At 39.1% G+C, this 14,993-nt stretch overlaps 1 protein-coding gene across 3 annotated transcripts in view; it reads left to right on the forward strand.

Annotated features, from left to right (window-relative positions):
• The window catches only part of VGLL3 (vestigial like family member 3), a 52,948-nt gene that overhangs the window by 15,204 nt on the left and 22,751 nt on the right, over nucleotides 1-14,993 (forward strand). For all 3 annotated transcript variants that reach the window (XM_050782113.1, XM_050782114.1, XM_050782115.1), the window contains exon 3: nucleotides 6,947-7,477. In XM_050782113.1, the coding sequence (XP_050638070.1) occupies nucleotides 6,947-7,477 (531 nt within the window). The remainder of the gene's footprint in view (nucleotides 1-6,946; nucleotides 7,478-14,993) is intronic.

Here is a 14,993-nt window from a genome sequence, read left to right on the forward strand (position 1 = left end):
TTTTTTGGAGGAGTTTCGCTCTTGTCACCCAGGCTGGAGTGCATTGACGCGATCCCGGCTCACTACAATCTCCGCCTCCCCAGTTCCAGCGATTCTCCTGCCTCAGCCTCCAGAGTAGCTGGGATTACAGAGGGCCTCCACCATGCCCAGCTAATTTTTGTATTTTTTTTAGTAGAGACAGGGTTTTACCATGCTGGCCAGGCTGGTCTTGAACTCCTGACCTCAGGTGATCCACCTGCCTTGGCCTCCCAAAGTACTGGGATGACAGGCGCAAGCTACCCCTCCCGGCTATTTTACAGGTTTTTACATCAGTTTTTCAGAGTATACCAGGAGAACACAGCATGCACTTCAATTTTTAGCTCCTATTCTCCCACTAAGTCTACAAATACCGTATCTTCTTATGGTACCTAATTTTTTCTGATGCTCACGACAATGTGTTTCTATGTGGAAAATCTGAAATAGATATTAATTTAATGATTAAGTGACTGAATTAAATGAACCAATTTCATACCATGTATCCAGAATTAGAAGACAAAAGAGTCTTTAATAGCAAATTTCTTGGAAATAAGTTACATGAAATCTTTGGGTATAGTTTTCTTATTTATAAAATAAGGGGGTTGAAGCAAAGAATTGGTAAAAATCTTTTCTCCTGTAAAGTTCTATAATTTCAAAGGTATTATGTGCTTTTCTTAGATCTTTGCCATAATTGTCTTCAGTTGTGAATTAGTCATATTTAGATAAATATATAAAACTTGTGTAGGATTTATAGGACAGCCATAAACGATAAATAAAGATATAGAAAATGTCTTAAAGAAGAGGTTCAATAAAATGAGATTCACACTTTTATTCTCATAGAACAGGAGAGTTGGTGGCAATTTAATATTAATTGGCAAGGCTACACAGAATTGGAAAATGCAGTCTTTGGAGTCCATTGGTTTTAGATTCATGTTCCAGCCTTTACCTTCTGCTTGCAATGTGATCTTGGATTACTAAATTGAAATCTCTTACGTCGACTTCCTCAACTGTAATATGTGTTTATTGATACCCATCTCCTAGAGTTATTGTAAAGATTTTTAAATAATGTATATGAATAATTTAGCATAGAGGTTGACTCAAGGTGCTAAATGAAAGTCAGATGCCTTTTCTCTTTTCCTGAAGTAAGTTTCCACTCATTTGGCACATGGAAAACAAACCCTGAGCCTTTATCCAGGAACATTGTTTTCTGGAACTTTGTGTTTTTGGTAGAAAACACAGAGTCTTAGATAATAGTAGATACTAAAGGCTAACGATGATGTTAGTGGCCATGGCGATGATGCTTAGAAAGGAACTGCTGACCAGTGTTAAAGGGTCTAGTTTACAGCATAAAGTTATTACAGTGCCACAGAAGTGCTACTATGCCACAAACAAATTAAATAACTGAATCAAGTTTAACTGCAGAATAGATTTCCCATGGTAAATCTTTAAACAAAGAATAGTGTGTGTCAGCTAATAATGGAATAATGGTTATACTTTGAATGTATGTCTCCTTGATGAAGCTAGGAAAGTTTTTTTAGGTGTTTTTCAGCTGTAAGGCAAACACTTAATGACAGGAAGTACATGTATTTTATTTGGCAATGTCTTACCAGTTACCTCTAATCCTGCTATATGTTCTAACAGGGTTGAAAGAATTTCATTTCTTTCTATTAAGAAAAGCTAATGAGGCCGGGCGCGGTGGCTCATGCCTGTAATCCCAGCACTTTGGGAGTCCGAGGCGGGCGGATCACCTGAGGTCAGGAGTTTGAGACCAGTCTGGGCAACATTGTGAAACCCCGTCTCTACTAAAAATACAAAAAATTAGCCAGGCGCGGTGGCAGCCACCTGTAATCTCAGCTACTTGGGAGGCTGAGACAGGAGAATCACTTGAACCCGGGAGGCAGAGGTTGCAGTCAGTTGAGATTGTGCCATTGCACTCCAGCCTGGGTGACAGGGCAAGACTCCATCACAAAAAAAAAAAAAAAAAAAAAAAAAGAAAACCTAATGAATATGATCGTTCCCTTATCTCCAAACAAATACGTGTTTACTGATACCCTTCTCCTAGTGTTATCATGAAGATTTTTAAAATAATCTATATGATTAATTTGGCGCAGAGCTAAACATTGGCTTCAAATACGTCTATGCACTGATCTTCACAGAAATGAGTGTGTGTGTACCTGTAGAAAAGGGCAGGACTTATGTCAAGCCATAGCAGAGTAGATCACTGACTTAAAACCATCCTGAATGCTAATCTTACTGATACTGTAGCTGCAAAGAAAATTATCTGTTGGCTCATTGATGTACATAGGGTCTGCTTGAGCAATTCATTCTCATGGGGAAAAAAAAAACTCTCGAAATAAATACGAAACCTAAATAGTCGAATGGAGAAAGGAAAAGGAGGGCCTGTCTGATGAGCTGGCTGATACTGGAAATGAACAGAATGTCCATAGGACCAAGACATGGGGAAAAAAGTGAGGCGTGACTAACCTCACCCTGCTGCCTCCAAGGAGTATCAGCCTCTGACATCATCCCTTGAAACTCTCATTGTAGAGTCACAAGGCCCATTTTGAGCAACTCTAGAAGAAAGTAACTAGAGGGCAATCTTCGGACATAATGGTAATGCATAATTACTGAATGACAGAAAACACTGGAACACATGTCATTTCACCTCTGACCCAGCCATTTATTTTCGTGGGAAGAACAACAAGAGAATGGCAATGAAATTACAGCAAGAACACTTTAGGTTAAGAATTGAGTAGAATTTTGTTTTTTTACTGATATTAATAAAAAATGTAAAAATGTTACCTTTTAACATTTAATAATGATGTTTTAATCAATTTTGATTCTAATGTGGTTTCTGGAAATTTTTAAGATGACTTAGAGTTTCTGCAACACTTCATTGTCCCGTTTTCCTTTTAATTTAGTTGTTGTTATTTTCAAAATTAATAAGCTATATCATTCTTTAAATTTTGAATCTTATCTTTCTTAACTTTTTTACCCTGAGATTTTTTAAAATTGTTTTTTGGGTGTGTGTGTGTGTGTGTGTTTTAAAGAGACATTTAGAATCAGTGTAAAAAGTATCCCAGCTATTATGAAATTGAAAGAAATACCTGGTGTACCATGTTCCAGTCTAAATCAGATAGTGAGATTACTAGGTTTGCTTTGAGTGGATTGTATTAGACAATGTATCAATATTACCATTTTCTTTTTTGTCTAGAAATAAACTTGTGTGTATGTATGTGTGTGTAATATTTTTAACCCCAAATGCATATTGAATCAAAATTACAGTTGGGCTTTTTGTATGTGTTAGACTGTCAGTGTCAACATCATCCAAATATCAGTTAACATCATCTGTGTATCAGGTAATATTGAATCCAAAATCACCATATAGTGTTAATAGCATAAAGTACTGTATTGCCTTCACTAACCTGAAATGTAATATTGCATAGAAATAGCTCACACAGCTTTTCATATGTTTTCTTCATCCAACAAATATGGCTGTGATTAAGTACTCATAAGCAAAGAATCATGTAATGAAAAAAATTTACATACATATGAAATAAGCACACTGATTCTCAGGCATGAAACAAAGCATATCATCTCTTCCTTTGCATCAAGACTTTTTTCTTTAAACAAGTAAGACACCGAATAGTGATTCTGAAGTATAAGCTTCTTCATAAACTTATTTTCAATTCAATATTGTTTCAATTGTAAATGCAACAGGTTTTTTTTCAAGGGCTGCATAGATCTTTGCAAACTTTATATTAATCTCAAGAGACATATTGACTGGGAAAATATTAAGTTCCTTTTAATTTTATTTTTCCCTGGAGCATTTTTAAACTGTTCATTCTTTATGGAGTGCATTTTCAAAAATAGATTTCTACTTTCAATAATAATGTATTCACTAATCATGGTACAGTACTTCATAAATATACCAATAATATTTTTGATAAGGAATTCATTCATTATTCCCTTTTGTGCCTGCATATTCAAACTGCATAAGCATCTATAAAATAAGATTGGCTCCATGTACATATAAATGAGCCTAAAAGCATACAGAGAAATGGTATATACTCTGTACTTTTGACATCTTAATAGTGGATTTTAATAAGGGAAATTCTGTATCTCTGGCACTTACTTGTGGTTGGGGTTAACTAGTTTTCATAATAGGATTCTAGCCCCCCAGGAGATGGAAGTTAGGAGCAGAATGAAGGCTTTGGTCCCACAAGATGGGGGTTGTGAGAGCAAAGTGGCAGACGTGTGGTAGCAGGGATGAACTATGTAGAACAAGGAGCCTCTCTAAACTCTGTGCATGGCTTTTAAGTTTAAACATTGATGGCTTTCATTGTGGGTGTGACTGAAATATTCTACAAATGACCATCACGTGAGGCATATTGAATTTTCTTCTTACAACTTATATGACTTTCCTTCTTGTCATTAATAGCATTTTTCATATGTTGCAAAGAGACGATTGTTAATTCAAGAAAACATATTTACCTCAATGCCAGTAAGGTTGATCATAGGGGGTGTTTTTGGATAGATTTTGATTTTAACAAAACCATTCAATTACAAGTTTCCTGAGGTTGGTTGAAGATTTAAAGTGTGCACTTCCATTCTTTGCCTTTTGAAGAACATCATCTCCTAGATTTCCCCCGAGTGTTTTGAGATCGATGAAGATGTTGTGAGGGAGGGAATTGACTGTGAATAGCTGTTTGACCACAGGATGGATGGGATAAATGATCACAGCTCTGGTGCCCATGCCTGGCTGAAGGGGAGAGAATGGAAGAGCTTGCAGTGCTGCTGCCACAGCCGTTAGGGGAGAAGAGATGTTCAAACACCACATTAATAGCCTAATTATGTTAACCAAATGATATATGTGGTGGTTGATTGAAGTTTTTTAAGCTTTCCCTGAGGTAAGAAAAGTATGGCCTGGAAGTTTATGAAGTGAGAACATAGATAATGTTTTGAATATTCTTATTTTAAAATACTTCCTAAGATATCCTCCACTCTTACCCTTCATTCAATGGAAAGATCTAGCAAGTTTCTTTTATGTGGAACTCAGTATACAAATACTCTCTTTAAACTTGCATGACTAATGTCTTTAGAAGATATCTTCTTCTATAGTTAAAAATAATCCATGGGGCACTTCACAGACTGTTAGCAGTATTAAGCCAGTAGATAATTTGAATTAATGGATTCAAATACTTCATTTTCTTAGTAAAAGAAAGTAAGCCATGGAAAGATCAATGGGTCCATATGGGGTGATAAAACGAGGGTCCTAGGGTAAGACCTAGGATGAAAGCTGGGCTCCTTGGTCTCCCAGCCCAGTGCTTGTTCAGTTACACAACACTGTAGGCAACAGGCTACAGGTGGAGACACTGACCTTTCTACAAATGGATTTGACTATGTCACTTCCTAGATTAAAACCCTTCAAAGCCCATTGAGACCCTATCACCTCAGAATAGAATTTACATTCAGTACCATGGCCAGCAAGTCTACACCCGTCTGGGTCCTTATTTCAATAGTCTCATTTTTTCTTTTGCCACCTTCTGCGTACCGAACTCTTTTTGTCTTTCAAATGCTGCTGTTGTCGTGTGTGTGTGTGTGTGTGTGTGTGTGTGTGTGTGTAATATATGGCCTTTTCTTATGTGCTGATCCATTTGCCTAAAGCTCTCTTCCCAGGGCTAGCCCCTGCTCAGCCTGTCAGCTTCCACTTACCTATCACTTTCTAAGCTGGGTCGGTGCTCTCTGTGCTTCCTTTTGGGAGAATACCTACCGTGTCACCTTGCACATGTCTGGTTTTACTTATCTATCCTTCTGCAGATTGTGACTAAAAATGGTGTCCATTTGGTCATCCCTGATGCCTACGTTTGATACACAGTAGGTCATGTATAAATGTGTTATGATCGAGTAGGAAATTGAATTGATGAAGAGTTAGGGGATGATTTTCTTTCTTATTTGTCTCTAAGTGCTATTCTTTGATATTTCCATCTCCCCAAAATAGTTCCTCAAACCCGTGACCTCTACTTGAATTTCCTCCACTTATCATTTCCATAGGATCTTCACCAAATTCGAGACATTGAGGTTCATAGTTTCAATTGTGCCCTCTTGTGGCACTTTATGAAGAGGACCAGCCATTGGCCATTTAGGCCATCTGGCTTCAAAGCCTAGTCCCATTCTTGCCATCTTAAGCCTTAGGCTTCTTCTCTGCTGGAATTTTCTCATCATGGGGATAATAACAATAATTACCCCGTAGGCCTGGAATGAAACTCCTGTGAGATTATCTATGAAAAGCCCCTGGCATAGTGTTGGACATTTGATACTGTATTAAATATTGACCGTTTTTATTCTCGGTCTAGAGACTCCCAGATCTCCACAGAAAATAAACAAATAAAATGAGGCTAGAATACACTCTTCTTAATGGAAAATGAGTGTTAGTGAGTATAAGTAATTGTGATCTTACTTTCATTGTTACCTTCGGCATTAAAATCTTTCCTTTAAATGAAAATCGTATTTGCATTTAGAAGTTGGTAAAAATGATCATTTCCAACTTATATAAACCTCATTTATGGCATAAGCTTTTTTTACCAGTGAAGTGGGTAGCTATGACCTCCTCTTACGCCTAATGGCTACAAGGTACTCAGAAGGAAATGAAATTTTTCAATCCCCAAATTGCAAACCTTAGCACAGACTGTGACGGCATAAGCCAAGCAAAGCAAATGGAGGGAGGCTCATTCAACACTTTGGATCCTGCACACGGACCCATTGGCTTGCGAGCCCAGAGACCAACCTGATATCAGTTCACCCCTGTTTGGGAAGAATAAGAGTGCATGCTCGTTTGACTGCTTGTAAAATATTATTGGACAATTAGAGGCAAGTCTATCCCAAAACTGAGTCTTATGTTAATCGTGTTTTTTATTTTCTGTCTTCTCAGACAGCTCAGCTCTCTCAAGCCAACGGAATAGTTTCCCAACTTCCTTTTGGACCAGCTCTTACCAGCCCCCACCTGCACCTTGTCTGGGGGCAGTTCATCCTGACTTCCAGGTCACTGGACCCCCTGGCACCTTTTCTGCAGCTGATCCCAGTCCTTGGCCAGGACACAGCCTGCATCAGACTGGCCCAGCCCCTCCCCCTGCTGTGTCTGAGTCCTGGCCTTATCCTTTGACATCTCAGGTGAGCCCATCCTACAGCCATATGCATGACGTGTACATGCGGCACCACCACCCTCATGCCCACATGCGCCACCGCCACCATCATCACCACCATCACCACCCTCCTGCCGGTTCTGCCCTGGATCCATCCTATGGGCCTCTGCTGATGCCTTCAGTGCATGCGGCCAGGATTCCTGCTCCCCAGTGTGACATCACAAAGACAGAACCGACTACAGTCACCTCTGCTACCTCAGCATGGGCTGGAGCCTTTCATGGGACAGTAGACATAGTGCCAAGTGTGGGATTTGATACAGGTAAGCTGCTGGATTTCTTTCTTTCTCTAACAAGATAAAGTTAATTTAAGGAAAGGTGGAAATTTGTTTTGAAATTATTTTTTCTTATCTGTAAAGTTAAACTTTACCAACATGTTTATGGAACCTAGCCATTTTGCAATAATTTCTGCATTCCTGCAGAAACTGGTATGACTAGCTCATGCAATACAGCCTGAGAAAGGTCTCAGAGCTCTTCTCTCATCTCTTAGGCTAGTAGTCTGTCCCTTTGAAATGGACTTCCTGGTAACTTCTGTTTACAAAGAACTGAGCCCATTATTTAAATCTCCCATGTCTCTGTACATTACACCATGTGTCAGGCCTAATAGAATTCAGAAATAGTATACTTGAGTAATTTTTCTTTCTTTCCTTTTTTTTGTTAGGCCTCATGTATGACTTATAAAAACTGCTTTCTGAAATATAGTCTATAGTGTAGCCTTTTGAACAAGAATTAGGGAACATATTTTAAAAGAATGATGTTTTCTTCATTTTCTTCCTCCCCTCCCCTCCCCTGCCCTCCTTTCCCTGATTTTACCCTCCTTTGCCTTTCCTTCTTTTCTCTTTCTTATTCCTCCTCCTTTGTTCCTCTCCTCTCTTCCTGTCTGATTTAAATAATACAAGACTTAAAAGACTACTATAAAATTTATATTCAACAGATTTAGAAACAAATAGTAAGGAAATGATTTCTTCACAGAGCATTCATCTCCTCTCTGGAATTCACTAGTTCTGAAGGTTACGTGTTAACTGTCTGAGCTTGGTTTTTGAACCAGACTAGTTATATTAATAGTATTCATAGTTCTGAGCTCATGAAATCACAGGCATCAGAGCCCAAAACGACAAATTGATCATTGCATCCCTAGAGTCCAAAGTGGTGGGTCCCAGATTCTTTCGCTAGAACATTTTGCGGCACACTGGAACTCTCTTTCCAAAAGCTTAAAGAAATTCTTTCCTTCCTCAGCTTTTGTGTAGTATGGAGAACCCTTAGTCATGTGCTGGTTCACAACAAATAATTCCCCAGAGTCATAAATGCTCAGCTTTATTTTACCTCTCCTGTGACGTGAGTGGAACACTCTTATTTTGGTTAACTTTTCTCCACTGAGCTTTCCATTGTTGATCATTGCCCCATCTAACCCATTTCAGCTTCCTATTGAGACTGGGTTCAAGCTGCTTTTCTAAACAAAGTATCAGGGGACTGGGTACTCCCTCTGCAGGAGAGGGTGGGATGGGACAGCCAGCGCCGACTTCCCTTCTTTCTTTGCCACATACTGACAGAATAAAGAGAACTTGGGAGTCATGTGACGCCTGAGGCCAGATCTTATTAGAGTTCCCAATTTGGCAGCAGCCTTCATGGACAGCCGGTCTCAGGAGGCTCTTCTCTGTCTTATGTGGTACCTATGTGGCAACAGTAACAATGCTCTTCTCAGGTAAAGGGCATGTTCTTCCCTCTATGAATTCTACCAATAAGGGGGAAATGGATGTGATTATTGCTCTTTCATTTTGATGGCCTGCTTTGTACTTGTTCACTTCAGTGTGAGCTTGATTCACTGACTTGTTACAGAATTTCAGCTTGAAATAATCTCATCAAGATGAAATGCCATTCTCACACCTTTTGGAAGTAGACAAGAGGGTTTTTTCCCCTGGAAATTCTTGAGAGGACCCAGTTGGATATAATTTATGATAATTCTTCATACTTACAGAGCTATGAATGAGCATTTATTACTCACAATATGAGGCATTACCTGGGGTACTTTATATATAAATGCTCACACACATACACACACACACACACAATTACTTTAAATTCTTAAACTAAATCTGAGATAGTTCTTGTTAGTTTCATTTATGAATAAGAAACCTGAGGCTCAGAAAACTACTAGCTTAAGTTGCATTGTTATGTGTCCAAGCTGAAGTTTGAACTAAGACGTGTCCCTCTCTAAGGGATTACTGGGATACCATCACCTTGTATAAGTAAATCAGGTAAAATTAGGTGAATTCGACTATTAAAATGGTTAAGAGTGAAAGATGAAGGTTTTCCTATTGCATGCGTGGCGTGCTGCTCTTTGTCAGTGTGGGTTTGGGATGACAATCAAGATTCATTTCATAAATTTTGACCCAATTGAGAAAACAAAGGAATCATGAAAATAAAGATAAAATTATTAGCATAATCATTGATCAGGCAGAATTGAAGATTCTAGATTAGACTTAATGCCACAATTAGACCTCCTGCTGCCTTCAGCTATATTTAGATTCTGGTACATGCAGTTCTGGGGAAAATCTCGACTTCAGAGAAGATTCCTATGGACACCTTCCTTGTTATACAGCTTAGAGCTCCATTACTATGAAGAGATTGATGATTGATCAGATTTTTCTGTGAAAAACGTAACCTGAATCCTAACTCTTGTACAGTTTCCCTACAAAAGGCACAAGCAGAGCAGTGCACCAACATGCATCGAGGCTGGCCTGAAAAAGAGAGAGTGGAAGGGGCTGAGCCATACGTGGTCATTTTATTCTGCTAAACTCAGATATAATAACAAATATTACATCTCTCTTTCTTTGAGAGGAGTTAGAGAGGGTTGTTGCAGGTCAATTTTTCTAGGAAACAGATTCTGAGACTCAGATTTGCTTGTAGACAATTTATGGGGTAATGTTCTCAGGGCAACATCTTTGGAGGATAAGAGATTTGGGCAGAAGAAGTCTCACCGATGAAGTTAATAGAGGCCTGGATTCTACAAGGCGCTCCAGAGTGAGATGGTTCTTCATAACTGTTCTGCCTCGGGCCAAGGGGGTTGGGCTTTTACATTCCTGAATTGACCAGTTAGAAGTTGTGATCTGCTTCTGGGAAGGGGACATGATATTAGGCGAGGTGGGTTTGTTCAGCTGAAGGCAATTCCCAAAGAGAGAAGCAACTGAGAGTCAGAAATTGCCAGCAACAGGAGAATAAATGCTTCGGTCCTAAAGGGATGGGGATCTGGTTGTACACCACACTATCCTCTAAAGAGGGACAGCAAAAGGGTAGTAGCCACTCTACCACTTTTCCAACTACTTTTAAATGAACAGAAGTTTCTGCATAATAGGACCAAGCTAGGAAGGGGTAGTAGAGCAGTTGAGAACAGTGAAACTTGGGTCCCTCTATATAACCTCTGCCACATTGACCTGACCACACAGCCTGAAACAGCGACTCAGCTGAAAATTCAGCATCAATAATTGGGTGACTACGAAGCAGCCAAGAGAAGAACCTTCATATAGTCATAAAACTTCTCAAAGTCCCGGTGACCTGGACCATTAAAATATAGGTCAATTTCACATCCATTAGAAAATAAATACATTAATCCAATTATTTTTAGTGGAACTTGCTAAAAACATGAAATTTTCTTTTTCTTTCTTTCTTTCTTTTTTTTTTTTTTTTTTTTTTTTTTGAGACAGAGTCTCGCTCTGTCTGTTGCCCAGGCTGGAGTGCAGTGCTGCGATCTCAGCTCACCACAACCTCCACTTCCTAGATTCAAGCAATTTTCCTGTCTGAGCCTCCTGAGTAGCTGGGACTACAGGTGCATGCCACCCTGCCCAGCTAATTTTTGTATTTTTAGTAGAGATGGGGTTTCATTGTGTTGGCCAGGCTGGTCTCGAACTCCTGACCTCGTGATCCACCCACCGTGGCCTCCCAAAGTGCTGAGATTAAGGTATGAGCCACTGGGCCCAGCCTAAAAACATGAAATTTTCATTAGTAGAGAAATGATGTCTTAGTGCTTTCAAGCTGTTATAATAAAATACCATACACTGGGTAGCTTGTAAACAACAGAAATTTACTGTCATAGTTTTGGAGGCTGCGAAATCCAAGATCATGGTCCTAAAAGATTTGATGTCTGGTAAGGGCCTGTTTTCTAGGTGCCCATCTTTTCATTGTAACCTCATATGATGAAACGGGCAAAGTAACCTTGAAGATCTCTTCTATAAGGGCAATAATGCCATTCACTAGGGCTCCACCCTCATAACCTAATTACCTTCTAAGGCTCCCTTTCTTATACCATCACCTTGGGGGTTAGGATTTCAACATCTGAATGTATTTGGAGGGGAGTCATAAACATTCAATTCATTGCAAATAGTTTAATAATTTTAGGTGCTTTTTTTCATTGTATCTACTTAAAGAAATTAAGGAAACCTTGAAATCTAGAAGGTTGAACATAATATAATGTGTAGTGACAAACTAAAGTTTTATAGTATCATGTATGGCATCATCCAGGGGTTAGCAAAATTTTTCTGTAAAGAAACAGATCAAAATATTTTATGCTTTGTGGTGCCATACAGGTCTCTTGTTACCACTGCCTAATTCTACTCTGCTCATGTGGTGCAGAAACAGCTGTAGACAAAATTGGTATGAAGAAGGTTGTGTTCCAATAAAACTTTATTGATTCACACTGAAATTTGAGTTTTATATATTTCTCATGTGTCATCAAATGCTACTCTGCTTTTTTCCTTCTTTTCTTCCAACCACTGAAAAATTCACTCTTGCATTCTTAACTCATGGGTGTACATAAACAGGTGATGCCGAATTTGGCCTGTGGGTAGTTGCCGACCCTCAGTATCTATCATCCCTGTGTATAACTGTTATCTTCTACACACACTCATGCATCTGGGCGCATGCACTTCCTCAGTGAAAGTTATCCTGAAGTGTATATACCAACTTTTAATGGTAGTTACTCATGGTAAGTTAGTGGATAGCATGAGCTTTGAAGCCAGACTGCCTGATTTTGTAAGCCCAGCTTTGCCACTTACAAAAGAAGCAGACTTTGGACCAATGACTTTGCCCTCCTTCTACTTCAACTTCTTTATAGGTAAACGATGCCTAATAGGATTGTTTTGAGATTAAATTAGTTCATTCAGTAAAGCATTTACAAATATACCGGGCATATAACAAGTACTCTGTAAATTATAGCTATGTAAGAGAAGATGGACAGACTTTCACTTTTTTTAACTTCTAAAAATTTATTATTTAGATATATTTCACAATAGCATATGCTTCACCATTTTCGTAAGTATAACTGATGGGTCTTATATTCACAATATTGTGCAACCTTCTAATTACAGAACATTCCATCACCTCAACAAGAACTCCTATTCCTCTTAGGAATCTCTCCCAATTTTCCCTATCCCCTATGCCTGGCAAATATTAGTCTGCTTTCTACTTCTGTGGAATTTTTTATTTTGGAAGTTTCATACAAATGGAATTGTATGATATGTGGCTTTTTGTGTCTTTTTTCACTTAGTATACACGTTTTCAAGTTTCATGTGTATTGTAGCATCTATCATAAAGTCATTCTTTTTTGGAGCTGGGTGCGATTTCACTGTGTAGATAATACCACATTTTGCTTATGCATTTGATGCATAAACAAATGAATATGGACATTAGATTTGTTTCTACTTTTTGGCTAATAGGAATAATACTGTGATGAACACTCATGTGCAAGATTTTGTTTTGTTTTGTTTTGTTTCGTTTTGTGACGGAGTTTCAGTCTTATCGCCCAGGCTGGAGTGTAGTGGCAAGATCTCGGCTCTCTGCAACCTCTGCCTCCCAAGTTCAACCGATTGTCCTGCCTCAGCTTCCTGAGTCGCTAGAATTACAGGTGTCTGCCACCACGCCCGGCTAATATTTTGCATTTTTAGTAGATAGAGATGGGGTTTCACTATGTTGGCCAGGCTGGTCTCAAACTCCTGACCTCGTGATCTGCCTGCGTCGGACTCCCAAAGTGCTGGGATTACAGGTGTGAGCCACCGCATCCGGCCCTCATGTACAAATGTTTATGTAAATGTGTGTTTAGTTCTCTTGGAAACATATCTAGGAGTATAACTGTGGGGTTGAGAGAACCTCACTTTTTATTTTATATATTTCTGTATTTTATATATTTTCTGTATTTTTTTTCAAAGAGCATATATCTGTGATTTTTAAAATATTTACCTTTAAATTTTTAATTCTTAATTTTTTTTAAGTATTTAAATTTTTAAGATTCATTACAATATATTATAATAGGGTTTGAGGTTTGGTAGGCAAAGCTGCCATAGGAAAGAAGTAAGGTGGTCCAGTTTTTCTGACGGGCTGAGTGGTGGTGAGGGGAGTGACGTGCCTCTGGAACAAAATTTAAAGGGATCCATACTGTCAGGGCTGTGCAAGTGTATGCCACCCCATGTTTCACACCCAGGGCTCCTTATTTCTCTAACCTTTGTCTTGGTGTTGCTTTGCTGTCATGCTAGCTCACTCTTATTTTTTGCTCCCTCTGTTGAACAGGTATTACATACAGGTACCTTGGAATGATCGGTATGGTATGATCATATGTCATTTGTATTTGCCCTCCACGCCACGTGAAAAATGCCCGTCTTTACGGGTGTTATCACAGATCTCACATTTGGCTTTTTTCCCTTTCCTTTATCAATCTTTAAACTGAGTTCCATGGTTTCCATAGGAAAAATACTCAGAATGTGATAATACGGGCTTAATTGAGAAAACAAAAGATCTATTATCAACTGAATTTATTTACATTGCCCACATATACCTCTTAGAGATCACAGTTCCCTATAGCATATAAAATGTTTTGTATATTCCTCAGTAAAAAAGCATTTTAAATTGTGTTTAGCAGGAGATTTTTCCACTCCACTCTGCTTTTATTATGAACACATTTTTTGGGGTATACTTATTAACTTCTCATTTAACTTTGTTTCTTCCCCATAATAGAAGCTATGGTTTTCAGCTTTTTGAATGACTTTCACCTTACTTTAAGCTGCGTGTAACCTAGGTTAACAAGGGTAGGTGGGGCCGAGATAACACCTAGAATCGTACAGTGAATAAGGAAGGGTCACAGGATGTGGAGGACTGATTGCAGCGATCTCAGAGTATTACACTGGGCCCCTTTGTGTGTAAGGAGGGGGAGGGTTAAATGTGGAAATATTTGTGATCATGTACAACATATTACCAGGCATTCACGTGTGAATGCCAGAATATGTCTCCTCTTATCATCCTCAGATTTTTTAGTGATGACATTAAGTAAATTCTGACATAGTAGTCCTCTTTCAGTGGTCACAATCATTCCATGCATTCTACTGAAATGTTGTCATTCTTACTTCCTGTTATTGCCAATAATTTACCTAATGTAAGACATACAACCTTGTACATTTCAGCCAAGTTTAAATTAATTTTTCAAGTGAAGATTTGCTAATAAGGGCTTTTTTGGCCGGGCGCGGTGGCTCAAGCCTGTAATCCCAGCACTTTGGGAGGCCGAGACAGGCGGATCATGAGGTCAGGAGATCGAGACCATCCTGGCTAATACGGTGAAACCCCGTCTCTACTAAAAAATACAAAAAACTAGCCGGGCGAAGTGGCGGGTGCCTGTAGTCCCAGCTACTCGGGAGGCTGAGGCAGGAGAATGGCGTGAACCCGGGAGGAGGAGCTTGCAGTGAGCTGAGATGCGGCCACTGCACTCCAGCCTGGGTGACAGAGCAAGACTCCGTCTCAAAA

The sequence above is a fragment of the Macaca thibetana genome, chromosome 2 (assembly GCF_024542745.1).
Source record: "Macaca thibetana thibetana isolate TM-01 chromosome 2, ASM2454274v1, whole genome shotgun sequence".
Taxonomy (NCBI): domain Eukaryota; kingdom Metazoa; phylum Chordata; class Mammalia; order Primates; family Cercopithecidae; genus Macaca; species Macaca thibetana.